We start from the raw sequence: 24,683 nt of genomic DNA, 5'->3' as shown, positions 1-24,683 counted from the left end.
AATTATTTCAATTAGTTGTCGTGAAGGACTGGGGGTCATGCTTATAAGTTACACAAGGGTAGAACTAGGATAGATGTTAGACGGTTCTTTATCCAGAGAATCGTAAACGTTTGGAACAAGTTGCCGGTTAGTGCAGTGAGTGCTGATTTGCTCCACACCTTCAAAAGAGAGCTGGACCAGTTCCTGGCTGGAGCAGAGATCACGTGATACAAGAGGTAAGTGCCAATATAAGTCACGGAAATGTGATCTCCTGGACCAGCTTTGATCGCCTAGGGGGGTCGGAAAGGAATATTCTAGATTTTGATTTCCCTAATTGGCCCTGGGTTTTTATTTGGTTTTCCACTTCCCCCAGGAGATGACATGGCTCCTGGTGGGTAGGGAATGTCTAATCATGACACATTAGACTGTATGGGACAGGCTGGATGGACCAGCTGGTCTCTTCCTGCCCGACAGCGTGTTTTGAAACTCAAATACATTTCTGATTACAGTAACATGTTTCATCTTTAAGTGGATTGTTAGATTGGGTTGCTTTTGTGAGAGCTCAGTCCCTGGAACTGCTGGACAAAGCATGCTCCCAAATTAATATGTTGGTTGGGCTGCTTCCTGCTATGGTGAATGTTCTGTCAGTGTGTAAAGCTTTTTTTAACATTACATTTTTATGTTAGAAATTACCGTTGGTGACATTAGCAAACAAATGCTTAATGCATTTGTATGATATTACTGTGAGTGTCAGCATGGCTCAGATGGTATCACTCGTTTCTGAGTCAGAAGGTTGTAGGTTCAAGTCCTACTCCTGGGCGATAGCACATAAACTAGGCTGTCATTTCATTCCACGGATTGCTGCACTGTTGCGGGTGCCATCTTTCCAATGATGGAAGTTCTGTTCTACAGGAGGTGATAACCTATTTATTTAAATGGATTCTGTGGACGTCAAAGGGAGGAATAGTTACACGCTAAGCATCAGTTCATTAATATGGCCAACAGCGGTTTCTATCCTAATAAGAGGTTATCAGTAGATAGTCCACGATAGGTGGGATGATGTGAATTTCTGACCAGACACCAGAAAGTCGGGTCTTGACAGAAAAAATATTTTTTTTCTAATGGAGATATCAATTAATTAATAACATTTTCAGTTAATTTTCATCAGGAGCTGGAAACCCACCAGAGCCTTCATCATCTTCCACCCAGAGCCTTCATCACCGCCCCCCCCCAACGAAAGCCTTCACCCCACCCGAGCCTTCATCAACCCCCCCCCCCCCCCCCCTCGAGAGCCTTCACCCCACCCGAGCCTTCATCAACCCCCCCCCCCCCCTCGAGAGCCTTCACCCCACCCGAGCCTTCATCAACCCCCCCCCCCCCTCGAGAGCCTTCACCCCACCCGAGCCTTCATCAACCCCCCCCCCCCCCCCCTCGAGAGCCTTCACCCCACCCGAGCCTTCATCAACCCCCCCCCCCCCCTCGAGAGCCCCCCCCCCCCCCCCCGAGAGCCTTCATCATACCCTCACCTTCTTCCCCCATCCACCAATCAACCCCCCCCAGGATGGGGTCAGACAGTAGCCTCACCCCCTGGGGTGGGGTCAGACAATAGCCCCACCCCCCGGGATGGGGTCAGACAGTAACCCCACCCCCCCCAGGTTGGGGTCACACTGTAACCCCACCCTCTCCAGTCAGGAAAGTCTGAAAGGACGTGGCACGATGACGTTTTACGCTCCGATGATGTAAGCACGTCTCTGTACGTCAGGGCGCGAGGAATGAAGGCGGGCCGTCAGTGAGGCCCCGGTGCCGGCGGGTATCCGGATAATTGGGGCCCGGGTCAGTCGGTGAGCCTGCGGGTGCGGCCGGTCTCCGGGCACAGGGCGGAGTTCCGCGTCCGTTCACCCCGAGGGTGAAAAAGCTTCGGCTACCCCAACCGGGTGGGGTCGGTGACGGGCTGGCGCCTCACCAGGGGGTGTGTGTTGTAGGGATTGAGCTGTACCCGGGGACAGTGGTCTGTGCAGGGGGTGGGGGTATACCCGGGGATAGTGGTCTGTGCAGGGGGTGGGGGTATACCCGGGGACAGTGGTCTGTGCAGGGGGTATACCCGGGGATAGTGGTCTGTGCAGGGGGTGGGGGTATACCCGGGGACAGTGGTCTGTGCAGGGGGTATACCCGGGGATAGTGGTCTGTGCAGGGGGTGGGGGTATACCCGGGGACAGTGGTCTGTGCAGGGGGTGGGGTATACCCGGGGATAGTGGTCTGTGCAGGGGGTATACCCGGGGATAGTGGTCTGTGCAGGGGGTGGGGTATACCCGGGGATAGTGGTCTGTGCAGGGGGTATACCCGGGGACAGTGGTCTGTGCAGGGGGTGGGGTATACCCGGGGATAGTGGTCTGTGCAGGGGGTATACCCGGGGATAGTGGTCTGTGCAGGGGGTGGGGGTATACCCGGGGATAGTGGTCTGTGCAGGGGGTGGGGGTATACCCGGGGACAGTGGTCTGTGCAGGGGGTGGGGGTATACCCGGGGATAGTGGTCTGTGCAGGGGGTGGGGGTATACCCGGGGATAGTGGTCTGTGCAGGGGGTGGGGGTATACCCGGGGATAGTGGTCTGTGCAGGGGGTGGGGGTATACCCGGGGATAGTGGTCTGTGCAGGGGGTGGGGGTATACCCGGGGATAGTGGTCTGTGCAGGGGGTGGGGGTATACCCGGGGACAGTGGTCTGTGCAGGGGGTGGGGGTATACCCGGGGATAGTGGTCTGTGCAGGGGTGGGGGTCTGTGCAGGGGTGGGGGTATACCCGGGGATAGTGGTCTGTGCAGGGGTGGGGGTCTGTGCAGGGGGTGAGGGTATACCCGGGGATAGTGGTCTGTGCAGGGGTGGGGGTCTGTGCAGGGGGTGGGGGTATACCCGGGGATAGTGGTCTGTGCAGGGGGTGGGGGTATACCCGGGGATAGTGGTCTGTGCAGGGGTGGGGGTCTGTGCAGGGGTGGGGGTATACCCGGGGATAGTGGTCTGTGCAGGGGTGGGGGTCTGTGCAGGGGGTGAGGGTATACCCGGGGACAGTGGTCTGTGCAGGGGGTGAGGGTATACCCGGGGATAGTGGTCTGTGCAGGGGTGGGGTATACCCGGGGATAGTGGTCTGTGCAGGGGGTGGGGGTATACCCGGGGATAGTGGTCTGTGCAGGGGTGGGGGTATACCCGGGGATAGTGGTCTGTGCAGGGGTGGAGGTCTGTGCAGGGGGTGGGGGTATACCCGGGGACAGTGGTCTGTGCAGGGGGTGGGGGTATACCCGGGGATAGTGGTCTGTGCAGGGGTGGGGGTATACCCGGGGATAGTGGTCTGTGCAGGGGTGGGGGTCTGTGCAGGGGGTGGGGGTATACCCAGGGACAGTGGTCTGTGCAGGGGGTGGGGGTCTGTGCAGGGGGTGGGGGTATACCCGGGGATAGTGGTCTGTGCAGGGGGTGGGGGTATACCCGGGGATAGTGGTCTGTGCAGGGGTGGGGGTATACCCGGGGATAGTGGTCTGTGCAGGGGTGGGGGTCTGTGCAGGGGGTGGGGGTATACCCGGGGATAGTGGTCTGTGCAGGGGTGGGGGTCTGTGCAGGGGGTGGGGGTATACCCGGGGATAGTGGTCTGTGCAGGGGTGGGGGTCTGTGCAGGGGGTGGGGGTATACCCGGGGACAGTGGTCTGTGCAGGGGGTGGGGGTCTGTGCAGGGGGTGGGGGTATACCCGGGGATAGTGGTCTGTGCAGGGGGTGGGGGTATACCCGGGGACAGTGGTCTGTGCAGGGGGTGGGGGTATACCTGGGGACAGTGGTCTGTGCAGGGGGTGGGGGTATACCCGGGGACAGTGGTCTGTGCAGGGGGTGGGGGTATACCCGGGGACAGTGGTCTGTGCAGGGGGTGGGGGTATACCCGGGGACAGTGGTCTGTGCAGGGGGTGGGGGTCTGTGCAGGGGGTGGGGGTATACCCGGGGATAGTGGTCTGTGCAGGGGGTGGGGGTATACCTGGGGACAGTGGTCTGTGCAGGGGGTGGGGGTATACCCGGGGACAGTGGTCTGTGCAGGGGGTGGGGGTATACCCGGGGACAGTGGTCTGTGCAGGGGGTGGGGGTATACCCGGGGACAGTGGTCTGTGCAGGGGGTGGGGGTATACCTGGGGACAGTGGTCTGTGCAGGGGGTGGGGGTATACCCGGGGACAGTGGTCTGTGCAGGGGGTGGGGGTATACCCGGGGACAGTGGTCTGTGCAGGGGGTGGGGGTATACCCGGGGATAGTGGTCTGTGCAGGGGTGGGGGTCTGTGCAGGGGGTGGGGGTATACCCGGGGACAGTGGTCTGTGCAGGGGGTGGGAGTATACCCGGGGATAGTGGTCTGTGCAGGGGGTGGGGGTATACCCAGGGATAGTGGTCTGTGCATGCGGTGGGGGTAATAGTCTGATCCCAGGACCCCCACGTGCTCAGTTTCTGATACCAGCTGTGGGGGTGTGGTGAGCAATGTTCTAGCTGGATGCCAACTCTGTATTAACCTCTTCAATAGGCTCTGTGAATTCCAGGTCAACAATTTGAAGGGTTACTTCCTCTACGTGGGTTAAGGGCTTCCAATTGGGGGACCCTCGCTGTTTCCTTGCCTCTCCCTTCTGTTGTGGACTTTTTTTGTGAAGAGCAGTGTAATGAGTTTATGAACATAGGCACAGGAGTCGTCCATTCTGCACATTGAGCCTGTTCTGCCATTCAGTAACGGCTGATCTGTACATTCACCTGCCTTTTCTCCATATCTCTAGATACATACGAACATTCAAAATTGATTGGTAGGAAAAGACCAGCTGGTCCTTCAAGCCTGCCCCAGACCATGATGGCCGACCATCCTGGATAAACAGCTTCTTCCCTCCCCCGACCTGCCCACCTCCCCCCCCCCCCCCCCCCCCCCTCACACCCACCTCTGCAGCCATTTAATCTTCTGGGACAGGCAAAAAAACAGAAGAATTCTAGGGCCAATAAGGGGAAAAAATACTCTAAAATTTTTCTCCGACCCCCTCAGACGATTGAAACCAGACCAGGAGATCACGTGGGCCAAGTGTTATCTATAAAGACACTTACCTTCTGTATGATCTCTGCCTCAGTGAAGAACCAGACCAGCTCCCTCTTGAAGGCAGAGAGTCAGTACCCACCACACCAGCCAGCAAGGCATTCCAGAGGCTCACAATTCTCTGGGAAAAGAGGAACCGCCCAACATCCAGTCTATTCCTACTCTTCTATGGTTTACACTCGTGTCCCCTAGTCCTCCCCAATCTGTTAGATGTGAATAATCTATCAATAGGGATGCTATCTAGCCCTTCATTTATTTTATGCACCTCTATCAGGTCACTTCTCTAAGTCTATGCTGCTGTAAAGTAAATAGCCCATCTGAGGAGCTTCGTTCTTTCAGCTAGGAATCATTCTTGTAGGTCTCCCCTGGACCTTTTCCCAGGTCACTATATCACCCACCAGGTGGGGGGACCAAAACTGGGCACAGTACTCTTGATGCAATCTGACCAGTGACCTGCTGGCTATGTCATGCGCTTTGTGATTATGTGACAAAAGTTAAAGGAGTTCCTAAATGACTATTATCTGTCCAAAGTTGCAATGCAGCCATTTCAGGTCAGTGTGTGCTGTAGTCATGCTGTAGCATTATACCTGGGCAGCTGCATTCTAGATAAACTTACTTGTTGAACATGATAAACTTTTTTCACATCTGTACTGTGCCCCAGTCACTTGTTCTTCCCAATCAGCGTAGACAACAGACCTCGGAGGTGGATGGCCCTGCAACCCAAGATGACAACCCTCCCTTGCTGCACCTCCCTCAGCATCACCTCCACGCTGCCCTAGGTGCAGAAGGCTGTTTTCCCTCCTCCTTGGGCTCTGGCAGCACCCACTCAAGACAATGAGATTCAATTTTGGCTCTTGTTACCAAGCAGTGCTGGAACTGTCACTCCTGCTTTAACAAGCAGCTCTTTTAAGCCCCGTCCGTGAGATCTTTATGCTCCTAGCATGTGAAACCAATTGTCGCTCGCAGCGATGAAGGCCCACCACTACCTTCTCGGGGCAATTAGGGATCGGCAATGTAATGCTGGCCTTGTCTGCGACACCCACATTCTGAGAATGATTAAAAAAAATATAAATAAGCAGACCGGGCAAAACTGCAATGTCTACGCCATGGCACATTTGCTGCAATATGCACTTGCACACTCTTGGGTCAGCCACTACTGCACTCTGAGTGATATTCCACTCTAATATTCCAAATCAGGTCTGACCAGTGTGGTGTATAATTTCAATAATACTTCCCTGCTGTTCTATTCTAAGCCTCTTGATATGAAGCCCGTCGTCCCATTAGTCTATTTGATCGCTTTTTGTACCTGTAAGCTAGCTTTTAATGACACATAGACCTTAAAAGTCATTCGACCCAACTTGCTTGTGCCAGCTCCTTGCTTGAGCAATTCAAAACTTGTTTCTGTCCCCATAGTCCTTCTTCCTCCACTTCAAATATTTATTCACTTTTTTTTATATATAAAAAATTTGTAATTCACTCTTTTCTGGTTTGGTCTTTGCAGATTTCTCAAAATGCTGTACTGTCGTGCATTTAAACTGGCGCAAAGGTTGGTTTTGTCACACGGTGGATCATGCGTGTTGAAGCGATGCCCATCGGGGAGAACCCAAGGATTATACTGTTCAGCTGCTCATGGAGTTATTGGAAAAGGCAGGTGGACAGACTGTAACAGACACTCGCTCTCATTGTTGGCTGTGACTGAGGGTAATGGAGTGTTTAGAAGCCCCTCAGTTTGTCACAGAAGGACGCTGTCATTGGCCTCGTGCTCCTTTGCTGCAGCAATTTCAGCTCCTCACCCTGGCTGGTACGAGAGTTTTGCGGACTCGGTGCCTGTTCACCTGACGCAGGATCTTTTGACGAACGTGCAGCAGGTCACGGGACTGCCGTGGTGGGCAAGCATAATTTGCACGACTGTGGCGTTACGAGCATCTGTGACACTCCCACTAGCTGTTTACCAGATGTACATCATTGCCAAGGTGAGTGAGGAGCTTCACACTGTCTCAGTCAGTCATCATTGGTAACTTCACTTCTCAATATTTTGAAAGAAGTACTGGTCACACTTGGCCTGTAGTCATTACACTTGGTAGTGGGTCACTGACACAGACCCAGTGGGCCAGTAAATGCATGTTATTAGATTTAATGATTTCAAATACTGACCAAAGCTGTTGAGCAGATTAGTGAAGACTTTATCCTCATGCATCCATTCAAAAAAAAACATTTTTTTCCTAGCCTTCTTTCCTTATATACCATCTTCCAAAGGGACTAACTCTTGTTGGGATACAGTTCAATGGCTGCTGGCTGCCACTTTTCAGTACCTCACCAAAGTAGCCATTCTTCACACAGGTAATATTCCAACATCCTGCTGCTGGGTGATTGTCGAACATTCAGGTTCATGCTGCGCACGATTTTCTGACCATTTAAGTAATGATCGAAAAATCGTGTGCAGTGCAGGTCTGAATTTTTGACGTGCGCCACTGGCACACGAGGCTCGGCACCTGCAGTATGGAGTCGGAAAACTACTCCCAATGTGTAAATCTAGACCGCAAGTGTCAGCAGGCTATTGAACCGTGGGTTGCCGGATCCTCTACTCTTCTGAGGTCCACATGTGCACTTTCCAGCAGGGGAAGGTTGACAGCAACTATCAATAGGGACTCCCTGGCCGATTTCTTTTCCCTAGCCCAGAGGTACTGAGGCCAACTGTAGGAGTCCTACCATTCTAGCATTACATATTGCCAACTATATCTCTCCTCATGTTAACTCTTTAGTAACCCCTACTAGCCAGCACCCTGTGTTAACTGACTGTATCTCCACTGATATTCATTGAACTCCCTCACACTGTGTGGATGAGTAACTCCTTTAGGCTAGGTCTCCAGATGATGTCATCAGTGCTCGTGCTGTAAAACAAAACATTCTTTAAATATAGAACAAAATAAAAAGATGTGAATCAGAATTCTTTGAAAACCTTGCTTAGGAATGAATGCACGTGACCAGAAAGGATCTTGGGGTCCAATTGGCTGGTCCCAGAGTCAAAGAAATTTCCATATCATATATAAGAATGTGGAACGTGCTACCACAAGGAGTAGTTGAGGCCAGTAGCATAGGTGCATTTAAAGGGAAGTTAGATAAGTACACGAGGAAGAAAGGAAAAGAAGCATATGCTGGTTGGTTAGATGAGAGGGGTAGGAGGAATTTCATGTGGAGCATAAACACCGGCATAGACCAGTTGGGCCGAAAGGCCTGTTTCTATGCTGTAGATTCTATGTATAATTCTCATACTTCTTTATCTAACTTTCAAGAACCAATCCCTATTGCCTTCTTTGGCAGTCCATTTCATACATTCACCACCCTCTATATAAAACAATTAAAATTAAATTATCTTTTTGTCGTCTTCTAAGTTTGAGGCTATGCCCACTTCTAGAACCTGTGATTATGCTAAACAATTTGCATTTATAGAGCATCTTTAATTTAGAAAAATGTCAAGGCACTTCTGAGGTGTAAGGAAAATGAAACGCTGAGTCAAAGAAGGAGAGATTATGAGGGGTGAGCAAAAGCTTTCCCAAAGATGTGGGTTGTAAAGAGGGCAGGGAGGAAGTTCCAGAGTATGGGGCCTGGACAGCTGAAGGCACGGCTGTCAACTGTGGGGTGAAGGGAGGATGCATTGGAGGCCAGAGTCAAAGAAACAGAGTTCAGGGAGTGGGCAGTTGTTGGTCTGTAGAAGGTTACGTCTACAGACCTACAACTGCCCCCTTTGACAGGGAGGTGTGAGGCCATAAAAGGATTTAAACATGGGAATGAGAAATTTAAATTGGACGTGTTGGAGGACTGAGAGCCAATATAAGTCAATGAGGATGGGGGATAGGTGAGCAGGCCTTGGTGTAGGATAGGTTATGCACAGCAGAGTTTTGGATGAGCTGAAGCTTATGGAAGGTGGAGGATGGGAGGCTGGCCAGGAGAGCTTTGGAATAGTTGAGTCTGGAGGTGACCAAGGCCTGGATAAGAGTTTCAGCAGCAGCTGGGCTGAAGCAGGGGCAGAGATGAGAGATGTCGCTAAGGTGGAAGTAGATAGTCTTTGTGATGGAGAGGCTATGGGGTCTGACGCCGAGCTCGGGGTCGAACAGGACACTGAAGTTTCAAACAGTCTGGTTCAGTCTGAGACAGTGGCTGTGGAGAGGGATGGAATCAGTGGCGAGGGTATGGAATTCATGGCAGGGCCTGAAGACGATGGCTTCAGTCTTCCTAATGTTTAACTGGAGGAAATTGTGATTCATCAAACACTGGATGTCAGACAAGCAGTCTGACAACACAGAGGCAGTGGATGGGTCTGGAGTGGTGGTGGAGAGGTAGAGCTGGGTGTTGTCAGCATACATGTGGAAGCTGACCCCGTGTCTCTGGGTGATGTTGCTAAGGGGCAGCATGTGGATGAGGAGGTGGGGTGGGGGGAGGGATATCAAGGATAGATCGTTGGGGGACTCCAGAGGTAACATTGCAGAGGTTGGAAGAAAAAACATTGCTGGAGATGCTCTGGCTTTGATCGGATTAATATCATTTGCCTTTTATTAATTCTTCAGTAAGTTTCTGCAGGTTACTTGAGTCCCTGGAGGTGTGACAGTTAATCCTGACCCTGTCCTTGGAACACTTTCCAGTAGGGATCACTTGATAGTGATTAAAAGCAGGAATCTATGCCCAAGCTCCCCAAAGCCTGGGTACATGAAAGCCAATTGCCAGACCCCCTACTGCGATCCTGGTGAGATGTGATATCTCCGCACGTGCCAGGGTCCTTCCTGTGCAGTATCCTTCCAATGGGAAAGAACGTGTTTGTATTTGTTGAAGATGTAAAGTGGAATGGATTAAGCTATTAACTGGAAGTGAACTTATTCTTACCATGTGTTTTCTAATCAGGGTCTTATTCTCATTTGCTAGGTTGAAAATTTACAGCCGGAGATTGCAGAACTAGCCAAGCGACTGCGTTATGAAGTATCCGTGTATGCAAAGCAAGTTGGGTGGTCTGAAAAGGTGGCTCGGTATGAATCTCTCTTTCCTTGTAAAAGCATGACAAGTGATGTTGCTGATGCGGATTGCGTTTATCGTCTCGGAACAAACTCTGGTTGGTCAGTGAGAGTGAGACTAGTCTGATATTTTTTGTTATTGTCAAACCAAAGTGAAGGGAGAAGGCTGATAATACAGGACACCACTGAGGTTGAAAAGTGTAGGACGGAAGATGGGATAAATCAAGAAGCAGTGCACAGGTCATGCCAAGCATGGGTTTAAAAGTTTGTGCATTGTAGCAGAGGGGACGGCCTGGATAAGGTAAGGAGTTCCACTGAAGTCGTGTGAAATGATGGGTAGGAAACTGATGTATTAATTTCAACATAATAGGGACGCAACATAATAAGAGCATGCATAAGATGGCATGTTTGCTGCGTAGGAAGAGCAGAAGAACGTTCAGAAGAATAATGAATGCATTGAAGTGGGCTTGCGCAGAGGCAGAGAATCTGGGCTGCACTGACCGAGTGGGGTGCAGAATAGCCTGTTATGCTGGTTGTGCCATGATGTAGTGAGCTCGTATGAGGTGGAACCTAGGTTAGACTTGTTTGAGGGGGAAATGTCTTGTGCAGATGCTGAGACGTTATCTGGAACGGTTATAAATTCTGTAATGTAAATAGTGACTTCTAAGGCTTGCAGCCTTAATAACAAGGCTACAGCTAATCTGAAATTCTGATTCAACACTTCAACTTGCATTTATTTGGCTTCTTTAATGTAAAGAACATTCTAAGGCACATCACATCGCAGCATATAGAAAATGGGCACCGACCCAGAAAAAGAGAAGTTAACAGGTGATCAAAAGCTTAGCTGAAGAGATGGGTTTTTAAAGGAGAAGAGGTTTAGGGAGGGAATTCCAGAGAGTAGGACCCAGAAGGTTGAAGACTGTACTTTCAATGGTGGGCGTGAGAGGGAGGATGCAGAGGAGGCCAGTGTCAGAGGAACAGAGTACTGGAGGTGGGGAGTGTAAGGGTGGAGGAGAATGTGAAGCAAGGACATGGAAAGATTTTAAAGACAAGGATTTAAAATGTGAGGCATTGGATTGGGAGCCGGCATTGGATTGGGAGCCAGCATTGGACTGCGAGGACAAGAGTAATGAGAGAAGTTGCAGTTTATGGAGGGTGGATAAAGAGAAGACAGCAAGAAGTATGTTGAGCAGTTGAGTGTGGAAGTGTCCAGAAATGTAACTGGACCAGCCATATAAATACTGTGGCTACAAGAGCAGGTCAGAGGCTGGGTATTCTGCGGCAAGTGACTCACCTCCTGACTCCCCAAAGCCTTTCCACCATCTACGAGGCACAAGTCAGGAATGTAATGGAATACTCTCCACTTGCCTGAATGAGCGCAGCTCCAACAACACTCAAGAAGCTCGACATCATCCAGGACAAAGCAGCCCGCTTGATTGGCACTCCATCCACCACCCTAAACATTCACTCCCTTCACCACCGGGGTACCGTGGCTGCAGTGTGTACCATCCGCAGGATGCACTGCAGCAACGCGCCAAGGCTTCTTCGACCGCACCTCCCAAACCTGCGACCTCTACCACCTAGAAGGACAAGGCAGCAGGCACATAGGAACACCACCACTTGCACGTTCCCCTCTAAGTCACACACCTTCCTGACTGGAAAATATATCGCCGTTGCTTCATCGTCGCTGGGTCAAAATCCTAGAACTCCCTTCCTAACAGCACTGTGGGAGAACCTTCACCACACGGACTGCAGCAGTTCAAGAAGGTGGCTCACCACCACCTTCTCAGGGGCAATTAGGGATGGACAATAAATGCTCACCTTGCCAGTGACACCCACATCCCATGAATGAATAAAAACAATAGTGAGTATGACATGTATTAGGGTCTTGGATGGAGGGGCTGGGTTGGGATGGAGGCTTGCTATGTTGTGGAAGTAAGCAGTCTTTGTGATGGGGTTGTGAACAGACTGGTTCAATCTGAGTTCCATTCAGGGGGCCAGATAGAATCGGAGGCAAGGGAGTGAAGTTTTTGGTGAGGGGCTGAAAATGATTGGTCTTTCTGATGTGGAACTGGAGGAAGTGAAGACTCGTCCAGGACTGGATGTCGGCTTGTCCGACAATATAAAGACAGTGGAAGGTTGAGAGAGGTGACACAGAGCTAGATGTTGGCAGTATACATGTGGAAGCTGACCATGTGTCTTTGGGTGATGTTGCCAATGAGCATCATGTAAATGAGGAAGAGTAAGAGATCAACGATCGATTCTTGAGGTGATGGTGTGGGAGTAGGATGAGAAGCCATTGCTGCAGATGCTCTACTTGTACTTGGGTAGGAATGGAGCCATGCAAGGATAGTCTCATGGAGTTGCACAACCGAGGAGAGGCATTGGAAGAGGATGGTGTGGTCAACTATATTGAATGTCTTGGAGAAGTGAAGGAATGATAATGCACCGTGGCCACAGTCACAGTGGATGTCCTTTGTAATTGAGTAAGGCTGTTTTGGTACTCAGAGGTGTGGAAACCAGACAGGAGGGATTTGAATGAAAGACCCTGTGAAATTAATAATGAGGGGCAGAGAAATTCACTGATTAAATGATCTCGCCCATGTCCTGAAAGAACAATAGTTTACCTGTTTATGTTGTTATGAGTTTAATTAATTTCCCCATACCCAGTGCCCGAGTCAGTAATTCTGTGCATCACGTGATTGTGATGTACACTTGTAAATCGTGACCCTTTTCATAATTTTAAAAAAATGTTGGAGCGAGTCATGACCAATTATATTACCTTTGATCTAATGAGCATCGTCTTGAGCATATAAAATAAACTGCAAATAATGTATGATCTCCTGTATCACACTTGGGAGATAAACCTGTGTGTTTTAGCAGACATGTAACCCTCTTTATTTACTCGTGAAGTTCTAATCGATTATTTTGCCTCTTGGAAGTCAGCTTTCACTTCAGGAAGAATCTGCGACGGATCATCTCTGAGCTGTATGTGCGTGACAACTGTCATCCTTTCAAAACCAGCCTGCTCATCTGGGTCCAGCTGCCACTGTGGATTTTCATCTCTATTGCCTTGCGGAACCTGAGCCTAGCAGCGTCTGAAACTGCAGCAGGTACTCAGCGTTACTCAGGCGTACCTAGGTCTACAATACTTGTTTAATCTCTGTTTGAAGGAGTTCCACTCTGATGTCCAAATGCCTCTGAAAAAGTGTGGTTAAAATGTCATGGCATGATGGATACTTAAACCCTCTTTAAATTAAGATGAAAAAATCGTGAAATTACTGGTGAAAATAAAAACTGGGAGAAACCTGCAGGAAGATGGCAGACAGCTAAAGTCTAAAATTGCTGAATAAGGGTTGAGCCCTGTTAGAAGATTCACGGGTTTTGCATTAGGTGTTTTCTTGGCTTCAGCAGCACCAGTCATTTCCATAAATAGACCTTGCGTCCCCTCCAATCAGGAGTGTACCTGTACTGCCCAATGTTTAGTTAAACTATAGTGTGACCTGGGGCCCATAACAGAACCCTGGTTGCCTATATTGTCTACTGCAATCTTGCATGTGCCATCACGTGTGTTCTTCTGTCTTTAGGGAAGGTGAACTGAAAAGTACATTAGCAAGGTGAGGCACCATTGTAAACCAACAAACTGGCTTATTTTATCTGAAATGCGTGAATAAATAGAATATAGTATTCCAACAAGATTCATCTATTTCCTACTGCTGCTCATGGCATAAAAATAAATAAAACACAACGTTGCCTCTGTTCTAGGTGGATGCTCATTTTCAAGCTAACTGGCCATGTATTCCTCTGTTACAGATTCTACTTGTTTGTACGCCAGCCAGGAATCTTTTTGTGTCTCTGACTGTCAGAGAGAGAAAACAAAGACAGTCCTCTGACGCCTGTCTCAACCCTGTGCCAAGGATTGGCCCACCACTCTGCCAATCAGTTATCCCTTTGAATGAAGTGCCGTTCTTCACGTGAGAGCTCATGGCACCTAATATGTTTTGTTCAGCCCAGCCCCTTGCCAGGCACATTGAATGAAAATCATTCTAGCATGATGGCGAAAAAAGTTAAGAATCAAACTTAACGATCCTTATCTCAAACCTACCATAATGTGCAAAAGTAAACAGTCTGATGGCTGGCCTGTGTGGTATCCGAGCTGGGAACCATTATATCAGCAGGGTGAAAACTGCTATGGAATGTGCTGGATTTCCCATTATTGCTGTGGCAATAATCTAGATTTTATGTCGGCTGGTTTTGTTGTCAACAAAATGCTACATTTAAAATATAAAAGATATAAATTGACAAAAAATCTGTTCAGCCAGTGAAACCCAAAATACTATTAGACTGCAAAATACCCAGGAGAAAATCGAGATAATATTCTGGAAATTTTTATTGAACCTAGCTAGCGTAGTGTGGGAGGACAAAGGTTAAAAGCTTGGAATAAAAATGGGAGGGAGAGTTCAAGCGGCAAATAGGAGGTCAGAATATGCTTTCAGACCATGTATTCCACCTGAAAGCACAGGATGCGCAACAAAAACATTAATCTGTCTCTTGTCTTTTCAGACGCTGATAGATCTTCTTTGTATTTCAGCACTTTGTTAATATTGTTTTTTCCTTAAATATAACCCCTAGTTGTGCAGTGTTTTTGTACCCCCACAGTTTGCCTATAGATTAGGTTCCTCAGTGCATTTATCCCTCTAATTCCCACACCTCATTATACTTATCCTTGCTTCCCTGAACCTCTAGGAAATGAGATGGCTGATGGAGAGATGGATGAGCACGCAGGTGGCAAATTGTGACTGGGTGGGTTAACTGGGTTGTTTGGAGGAACTATCATGGGAGTAGGTAAAGGAAGGTTGATGGGTGAGAGAGTTGTGCTAGTGGATGATGGGCTGATGAATTACAGGTTTGTGGAGGTGGGTGATGGTTAGAGGACTTGTTGCAGTGGGTGATGGTAAGTTGATGGTTAGAGGGTTCTTGGTGATGGGACATGGGGGCGGTGAAATAGCTAATATTTTTCCATTTCTTGCTTTAGAACCTGCTGTTCAGGACCTAGCAGTGGGAGGAGTACTTTGGTTTCCTGACCTGACTTTGCCCGATTCCACCTGGATATTGCCCATCTCATTAGGACTCATTAACCTTTTAATTGTTGAGGTAAGGAGATTATTTTGAAGACTCGTGCTCACTATGAAAGAGGGTATTTTCATTTACTTGGCTGCCCACTGAAATAGAGAGTTTTTTTCTGTACAATGTACATTGGAGCAGTGGGTTGGTGCTGAAATGTTATGTGCTACAGAACAGTATATTGTGGCTCATTACCTGTAACACTCCACATTGGTGTAACTCTTCCAACCAGTGTGTTGCTGAAGTGCTACACTCTGGAATACTGCATCATGGAGCGATGGGTCATATAATTCCTATAATTCCCCATGTGGTGATCTCCTAATATTGATCATGACACTTGACAGTTGCCAAGTGGATGTCAGGCACTTCCTCAGAGGAAAAGGAACTGGGATAATGGTTCTTTTTTAGTAAGGCTTCCTAGTAGTAACATTTTTGCTGGGGAGCAAGAAAAAAAAGAGATGGAACATCACGCAATCTCATCTGTCAACATCCCACAGCCAAACCAGCTACGAATGAAGTTACAGATGTGCAGGAACAAATAGTCTTCTGAGGGTTGCAGGTAAACTGCAAATGACCTGCAGGCCATATTATGAGCAACACTGCTTTACGTGATCTGTTACTTGTTCGGCTATTGCTATAGGGAGATTTCGGACAGTGCGGTTGTTTGGGAGCTGACTGAGCTAGTCACTCACTTGGCAGAGGAGCACATATTGCAATTTACCAGAGTTTTTAAACGTTTGTGCTTAAGTGTAGCTGTCTGCAAACTGTAAGACTTATGAGCAAGTCATGTAGAGAACAGTAGGGGAAGCGAGTCATGCTTTAATTTTTGTTTTAAAAAGTGCAGTCTCTATACAGTGAGCTGTGGTGTAGTGTGTCCTTCCACATGCTTGTCACACATGCGGGTTTATTAATTTTGATTAGAGCTCAGACCGTGTCTTCTGATCAAGAGATCAAAAAGATCATAATTATGAAGGGTTTTTATAAGAGTACATAAGGAGAAACTGTTTCCCCTGGCAGGAGAGTCGGTAACCAGATGAGATAGATTTAAGATAATTGACAAAAGAACCAGAGGGGAGATGAGAAGAATTTTTTTTACTCAGCGAGTTGTTACGATTTGGATTGCACTGCCTGAGGGTGGTGGAAGCAAATTCAATACTAACTTTCAAAAGGGAATTGGATATAGGCTTGAAAAGGAAAAATTTGCAGGACTACGAAGAAAAAGCAGAGGAGTGGGACTAATTGGATACCTCTTTTAAAGAGCCGGCATAGACATGACGGGCTGAATGGCCTCCTTCTGTGCTGTGTGATCTTTGAGCTCATGTCCTTTATCTGAATGCACAGAGGGGAATCTTTGATCCTGGATCAGATTGGCTTGCTGATTTAAATTGCTAATGGCCACACCAGTGTAAATAGCAGAGGTTTCCTATAATTTGAGAAAATTATGGATGTCTGGTTACAGACCCTTTTGTCTGCAAACTTGCAAATTGAATGGTTCTTCAAGATAGTGGCATTACTGGCTCAGATTTGCATTCTATTTGTTTGGCAATACAGCTTGACATTCTGCTTGTTTTGTTAATTGTTGGATGGACTAATTAATGGCTGGAGTCTACTAACACTCGCAGATTTCTTTCAGCTTCTCTCCTAGCTAGTTCACCATTCGTTAAGTAAATATATGTATAGAATTGTTTCCCCAGTGTGTAAAACACTTCCTTGTGCATTGAATTTCATTTGCCATAATTCTGCCCACTTAGAAATATTACCTAGGTCTTTCTGTAATTCCTTGGCTACATCATCAGACTCTACTGTGCCACCTCTCCGGGTTTGGTATCATCAGCACATTTAACTAATTTACATTGTAATTCTGAATCAAGGTCACTTGTGTAGATGATAAACTATGTAGGCCTCAGCACCTATCCCTGGTGTACTTCACCCAGTACATCTCCACAACCCAGTATCATTCCCCTAACTGATAGCTCTCTTTCACCCAAGTCTTGCAGATTATATGTTTGAGTTTAATATCTGCTAGAATCATAGAAGTTTACAACAGGCCCTTCGACCCAACATGTCCATGTCGCCCAGTTTATACCACTAAGCTAGTCCCAGTTGCCTGCACTTGGCCCATATCCCTCTATACCTATCTTAACCATGTAACTGTCCAAATGCTTTTTAAAAGACAAAATTATACCCGCCTCTACTACCGTCTCTGGCAGCTCGTTCCAGACACTCACCACCCTTTGAGTGGAAAAAATTGCCCCTCTGGACCCTTTTGTATCTCTCCCCTCTCACCTTAAATCTATGCCCCCTCGTTATAGACTCCCCTACCTTTGGGAAAAGATTTTGACTATCTACCTTATCTATGCCCCTCATTATTTTATAGACTTCTATAAGATCACCCCTTAACCTCCTACTCTCCAGGGAAAAAAGTCTCAGTCTATCCAACCTCTCCCTATAAGTCAAACCATCAAGTCCCGGTAGCATCCTAGTAAATCTTTTCTGCACTCTTTCTAGTTTAATAATATCCTTTCTATAATAGGGTGATCAGAACTGTACACAGTATTCCAAGTGTGGCCTTACTAATGTCTTGTACAACTTCAACAAGACATCCCAACTCCTGTATTCAATGTTCTGACCAATGAAACCAAGCATGCTGAATGCCTTCTTCACCACCCTATCCACCTGTAACTCCACTTTCAAAGAGCTATGAACCTGTACTCCTAGATCTCTTTGTTCTATAACTCTCCCCAACGCCCTACCATTAACGGAGTAGGTCCTGGCCCGATTCGATCTACCAAAATGCATCACCTCACATTTATCTAAATTAAACTCCATCTGCCATTCATCGGCCCACTGGCCCAATTTATCAAGATCCCGTTGCAATCCTAGATAACCTTCTTCACTGTCCACAATGCCACCAATCTTGGTGTCATCTGCAAACTTACTAACCATGCCTCCTAAATTCTCATCCAAATCATTAATATAAATAACAAATAACAGCGGACCCAGCACCGATCCCTGAGGTACACCGCTGGTCACAGGCCTCCAATTTGAAAAACAACCCTCTGCAACCACCCTCTGTCTTCTGTCGTCAATCCAATTTTGTATCCAATTGGCTACCTCACCTTGGATCCCGTGAGATCTAACCTTATGTAACAACCTACCATGCGGTACCTTGTCAAAGGCTTTGCTAAAGTCCATGTAGACCACGTCTACTGCACAGCCCTCATCTATCTTCTTGGTTACCCCTCAAGTCCCGGTAGCATCCTAGTAAATCTTTTCTGCACTCTTTCTAGTTTAATAATATCCTTTCTATAATAGGGTGACCAGAACTGTACACAGTATTCCAAGTGTGGCCTAACTAATGTCTTGTACAACTTCAACAAGACATCCCAACTCCTGTATTCAATGTTCTGACCAATGAAACCAAGCATGCTGAATGCCTTCTTCACCACCCTATCCACCTGTAACTCAATCAAATTTGTGAGACATGATTTTCCTCTCACAAAACCATGCTGACTGTTCCTAATTAGTCCCTGCCTCTCCAAATGCCCGTAGATCCTGTCTCTCAGAATACCCTCTAACAACTTACCCACTACAGATGTCAGGCTCACCGGTCTGTAGTTCTCAGGCTTTTCCCTGCCGCCCTTCTTAAACAAAGGCACAACATTTGCTACCCTCCAATCTTCAGGCACCTCACCTGTAGCTGTCGATGATTCAAATATCTCTGCTAGGGGACCCGCAATATCCTCCCTAACCTCCCATAACGTCCTGGGATACATTTCATCAGGTCCCGGAGATTTATCTACCTTGAATTGCTCCAAATTTTATCTACAACATTCACTGCCTTAAGCTTGTTTAGCCATCTTTCATGTGGAACTTATGGAAGGCTTTCTCAAAGTCTAGATGTATATCCTGGGCCTTTCCAATATCTACTTGTGATGTCACTTCAAAAATGGAAGAGGTTGGTCAGGCAGGATCTGCCTCTTCCACATTTATTGGTTTTGAGCTCTTTAACACAGTTGAAGACATCCATGGAAATCTATCAGTCATTCAAATTTAGTTCTAGAACCTTCAATGATGAATGGCATGCTACTAATGATACAAAATGAAACCTATTGAATTTACCTTGCTCAGTAGCCAGGACTTTGTCTTTCAGAACTTAGACTTATATGTTGTTACAAAGGATACAACACTTGTTAGAGGCTCTTATTAATGTTTGTGTGCTTGTATATTGAATATTCTGATCTTTTGTGCTTCATATTTCCATTTAATGGCTGTAAATAGACCCTGTCTTGCATATTATATGTTTGAGTTTAATATCTGCTGTTATGAAGTGGATGTGGTAAATGTGACTGTTTAAATCGGTGTACCAATTACTGCAAGTGGGGGAAAAAAGCAGTTGGATTTATATAGCTCCTTTTACAACATTAGGCCATCCTAAAGCACTTTACAGCTAATGAACTACTTTTGAAGTGTAGTCACTGTTGTAATGTAGGAAACACGGCAGCCAATTTGCACACAGCCAGGTCCCACAAACAGCAATGACCAGATAATCTGCTTTAGTGATGTTGGTTGAGAGATAAATATTGGCCAGGGCACCGGGAAAAACTCTCTTGCCCTTCGAATAGTGCTATGGGATCTTTTACATCCACCTGAGAGGGCAGACAGGGCCTCTGTTTGGCATCTCATCTGAAAGAAGGCACTTCCGACAGTGCAGTACTCCCTCAGTATTGCACTGGAGTGTCAGGCTAGGTTTTGTGCTCAAATCTAGAGTGTTACTTGAACCCACAACCCACTGACTGAGGCAAGAGTGCTACTACTGAGCCAAGGTTTGAGTAATGACAACTCTGCAAAGGCTTATTATTAAAAAGGTACAACGTCTGGATCTTTGGGACAAGGTCCACTTACAAGAACAGTTGCTGAACCACTGAGAGAGAATGTGCTGCTCTCAAATTCCTGCCATTGCACCACCAGGTACTAGATGGGAATCTTTGTCCTTAGTCTTGAGCTTGAGATCCAAGGGCATTTGTCACTTTGCACTGCAGTGATGGAGAAGGAAACTACTTATTGAACTTGTGAGGCATTGCTGACAATGTGTTCACTCTAGGAGCATGAGCTGCTGCCTTGTACCTCCAACCCAGATATGTGAACTGTTTGGTGTTAAAAGCTTGGGTGAAGGTTTGACCAATATCCAGGAATTTAATTTTGTTTTTTTTAATGTGTGACTGAACCATTTAAGTAACAAACTTCATTAGCAGAATTCAGTTCTATTAAAGTGCTATGAGATATGCAGAGCTCCATTTAGCTTCTGTACTTTTAAGTCTATTGCAAAGTATAAAAGGTAGTCCCCTTTAGGTAGTGTATGGCATTGATCCTCTTAGTCTGGAGCTTGTGAAGATAATGTGTTAAAGCAGTTGCATTTTCAATTTTTTTTTTGTTATTGGAAGCCATTAAATAGTCTTCAGTAAATAGTTCCGCTAGCTAGGCCTCGCTGAACAAGTCCATGCTGCTGATATTTTACTATAATCCGAAATGGTTGCAAAGTCGGAATGTTTGTCTAAGTGGCTCAGTAGAGAAATAAAATCTCATTACAATAATCATAGCGTCTGATCACCACACCTGGCTCCTCTGCTCCAAAATCTGTAATGCTATTTTTGTTCCCCTATTCAAATACAGATTTTTGCCCTCCGGAGAATCGAATTGTCAAAATTTCAGAAATACGTCACTTACATGATCCGAGGAATTTCAGTGCTCATGGTTCCGATTGCTGCAACGGTGCCCTCAGTAAGTACTTGCTGCCCTGCTATTCGCATGACAGTGGAGATCAGACATCACCTCTTATTTGAACTCTCTGTTCTGTCGTGCTATTATCTTCTGCTGATTCCTGCAGAAGCACTGCCATTTTGCAAGGCTGCTTCTTGCATTACAGTGCTGCAGTACTTGGGCCCTGACAGTAAAGGCCATCAGCAAACCAAGGAAGTCGGATGCCTAGTAGAATCAAAGAATGTTATAACAGAGGCAGACTATTCAGCCCATCAAGTTGCACCACTGTTTTTCTCCACGTGAACCATCTAAGTCTAATCCCCTTCCCACTTGCTTCCCTTTACCTAATAATATTCCTCGATTTGAAGCTACTAATACCTTTTTAGAAGAATTTATTGACTCTCCTTTAACAATGTTTTTTGGCAGTGAATTCTACATTCTAAATGCTCTCTGTGCAAAGAGATTTTTTTTCTATCCTCTTCTTTTAGTTTTTGTGATTATCTTGAAGTTTGTGCCCTCTCATTACTATCTCGTTGATCATGAAAACAATCTATTGCTGCTTACATTGTCACAACCCTTCATGATCCCGGAGACCTCTGTTAGATCACCTCTCAACCTTTACAGCTCTACTGAAAAGCCCCAACTCTCCATTACCGTAACCCCCCACCCCCAACCCACTAGTGACATGCCATGGGTATTGCAGCATTTCAGAATTCCTCATGAGTCTGCTACCTTAACCACTGAGAATTCTGCAGATTCAGGACCTCTGACCTGAGACGTTTTCTATTTATGAATTATAGAAAAAAACAGCTGTAATCTTTACTATGGGAAAAGGATATTTGAGGACAAGACCCTACAAATTGTATCCTGGAATATTTGTGGGAAAGAACTCCCCACCTCTAAGATATTAAACTTTCTTTTTCTTGCCAATGTTCTGCACTTCCCTTCCAAAAGCATCAATTCCCTGCTGGGTTATAGCTTTATGGATACTAGCTGTCCTTACCTCACCAAGTATCCAATCTTCATGCATGACTCTGGACAATGATTATTGGCAGATTATTTGACCATGGAGATCATCCCACTCTTATCCGACATACAAAAAGACTTGCATTTATGTGGCACTTGTCATGACCTCAGGATGTCCCAAAGCACTTTATCGCCAATGAAGTACCTTTGAAGTGTACTCACTGTTGTAATGTAGGAAACGTGGCAGCCAATTTACGCGCACAGCAAGTTCCCACAAACAGCAATTTGATAATGACCAGCTAATCTGTTTTAGCGATGTTGGTTGAGTGATAAATATTAGCCAGGACTCCTGTGATTTTCTTCGAAATGGTGCCGTGGGATCTTTTACGTCCACCTGTGAGGGCAGACGTGGCCTCAGTTTAACGTCTCATCCGAACACTTCTCAGCAGGAGTCACTGGTCAGCGATTGCTGGGAAACCCAGCTGACTTTATCCTCCCTGACCCAAGAGTCTGATTATTGTGTTCCCACCACTACCCCTCAATTGACATCAGCCAATTCAACCAGCCCGGAATCGAACCCGAAATCCTCTAGCCTCAAATCACCAACTGGACAAACTGGTGGAGCCCCAAAAGTACATTTTTTTGTTATCGAGACTGATCTGTTGAGAGCTTCCATCTTTGTGCCATCTTGGGTCTGGATGTGGAAATGCAGCATTTAAATGCTCAGACCTAACGTGTGCCCCTCCCCTCTCGTGTTTAATGGAATCATACTGTTCCCATGAAATTTGTGCATGGGTGCGTGTGTGCGTACGTCACCTTTTTGTTTTCTATTACAGTCTATGGCTCTCTATTGGCTGACCTCCAGCTGTGTGGGTCTTGGACAGAATTTGCTGCTACGTTCCCCCAGCCTTCGTGCTCTCTGCCGGATACCCAAGATGAAGTCCGATTCAGACACCCCCTTCAGAGACTTGTCAGCAGGAATCGTTGCAAAATATTTTCCTAGGAAATGATCAACTGTGCATTATATGTGTGAAATGCATGCTGTAACGGAATGGGATGCACCAGTGAACTGTGATATGATTTTTATGATGTGGAGATGCCGGTGATGGACTGGGGTTAACAATTGTAAACAATTTTACAACACCAAGTTATAGTCCAACGATTTTATTTTTAATCCCACAAGCTTTCGGGGGCTTTCCCCTTCCTCAGGCGGTGTGGAACCCCGCCTGAGGAAGGGGAAAGCCCCCGAAAGCTTGTGGGATTAAAAATAAAATCGTTGGACTATAACTTGGTGTTGTAAAATTGTTTACAATGATTTTTATGAACTGAAAGTTCAAAGATACAGTGAATCAAACGTGCCCAGCAGTGAACAGACACACAATGTGTATTGAAGATCTCAAACACCATTCAGCTAAGATTATGGTTTACTGGTCACTATGAGGGTCTGTAATGTTTTGATTTTCTCCCTCATCCAGATTATTGCTGATCAGAGGAGGTGAAATGAAACTGAAGTACTAGATAATTCCACACTGCCCTAATTCTCTACAGTGTCCCCTAATTGAGAGAGCTGGGAGATAGTTTGTTTCTAGGTATATCCCTTTGTAGATGAATCCTCGGAGAAGGGGGAGGGTGCTCCTGGGATGACTTTTTCTTCCTGTCTGTGGGGTAGCATCTCATCGCTGCTTGCAGCCTTCTTCCAGGTGGTCTGACTGAGACTTGAGCTTCTCGCTGACAGGGTTGATGGTGCTGCAAATCCACAACTTTTTTTCCACAGCTCTGGTGAATTGCTCTTCCCACTTCCTCTGTATCTGTATTTGTCCTGATCACACTCCTTCAGTTCATCATTGTGCTGCCCTACTCTGTTGATGGATTTAAGTTGTAACCCTATCAGAATTGCAATCATGTTTTGTTACTAAAATCTAAAGTAAAATATCATTTTTTTAAAAAAAACACTATTTGACTTTACAAATGTTTGATTATTTGAACTCTACATCATAAACATTTTTTATAATTTGTAGAGAATAATCTCTTTAGCTTGTACATAAAAGCAGTGATATGTGTGCGTTGAGGTGTTTGAGAGACCAAAGGTTTTGAAGGTGAACTGCCGGAGACCTACACTTTGCTAGCACGCTGTCCTGTAACTTCTGCAGTGTGGATTCAAATGTGCTGCGGACTGGTAGGATGAAAGGCTCCTCCACTTAAGATGCTTGTTAGGTTCCTTCATACAATGAGGGAGTTTGGGCACTGCACCCAATTCCTACTGCGAGTACTCTCACCACAATACTGCTCATAGTTCAATATGTATTGGGTCTCCCACCGAAATCACGGGAGAAGCCCAGGGCCTCTCTTGACGGTGCCAGTGTTTAGAAACGTGCCACAGATGGCAGTCCTAGATGGGACCCATGGTCACATCAATCTGTTTAATTTAAGAATAACATGTTTTGAAATTAAATCCAGGGCTGTGTTTTTTCAGATACAATACTGAAGGATGAGGTACTTTTAGCACCTTACTGCTGGACTGTTTCATTCACTGCTTTGTGGTTTTTATGTGGAGTGGCTTTTTCCTCAGTCACCCGACTTTGGCAATGCAGTTAAAAACCATGGCAGGATACAGCCTGCAGCTGCACATGTCGATCTCGTGAAATCCAGGTTCCTGATGCTTGGTGCTCAACATTTCATTGGTGCTGGTCTGTATCCTTATTATTCCCTCCCTGTAGCAGATGCATTCTTCGCTGCAGTCTCTCCCTGGACAGCAGATTTTAAAAT

At 46.6% G+C, this 24,683-nt stretch overlaps 1 protein-coding gene across 4 annotated transcripts; it reads left to right on the top strand.

Annotated features, from left to right (window-relative positions):
- The first annotated feature begins 1,723 nt into the window (after positions 1-1,723).
- On the top strand, positions 1,724-23,072 carry cox18 (cytochrome c oxidase assembly factor COX18). 4 transcript variants are annotated; one of them, XM_067995568.1, is made up of 7 exons: positions 1,724-1,812; positions 6,566-7,037; positions 9,982-10,082; positions 13,014-13,180; positions 15,103-15,221; positions 20,865-20,972; positions 22,754-23,072. In XM_067995568.1, the coding sequence occupies exons 2-7, from the start codon at positions 6,576-6,578 to the stop codon at positions 22,925-22,927; spliced, it is 1,131 nt and encodes a 376-aa protein (XP_067851669.1). In that variant the 5' UTR covers positions 1,724-1,812; positions 6,566-6,575; the 3' UTR covers positions 22,928-23,072. The 4 variants fall into 4 exon arrangements, with proteins under 4 accessions (XP_067851669.1, XP_067851667.1, XP_067851668.1 ...); XM_067995566.1 differs by having other exon boundaries at positions 1,724-1,820; XM_067995567.1 differs by lacking the exon at positions 1,724-1,812 and adding an exon at positions 1,828-1,948.
- The last annotated feature ends 1,611 nt before the right edge of the window (positions 23,073-24,683 follow it).

Source organism: Heptranchias perlo, chromosome 13 (genome assembly GCF_035084215.1).
Source record: "Heptranchias perlo isolate sHepPer1 chromosome 13, sHepPer1.hap1, whole genome shotgun sequence".
In the NCBI taxonomy this organism is placed as follows: Eukaryota; Metazoa; Chordata; class Chondrichthyes; order Hexanchiformes; family Hexanchidae; genus Heptranchias; species Heptranchias perlo.
The sequence above is the reverse complement of the archived record's forward strand: the minus strand, read 5'-3'. Positions and strand labels throughout refer to the sequence as shown.

Excerpts from the sequence above, each read along its gene's own strand:
- cox18 (XM_067995568.1), top strand. The coding sequence starts at position 6,576 with ATGCTGTACTGTCGTGCATTTAAACTGGCGCAAAGGTTGGTTTTGTCA. Across the intron at positions 10,083-13,013 it reads TGGTCTGAAAAGGTGGCTCG|CTTTCACTTCAGGAAGAATC; the intron begins GTATGAATCTCT and ends CTTGGAAGTCAG. Across the intron at positions 13,181-15,102 it reads AGCGTCTGAAACTGCAGCAG|AACCTGCTGTTCAGGACCTA; the intron begins GTACTCAGCGTT and ends TTCTTGCTTTAG.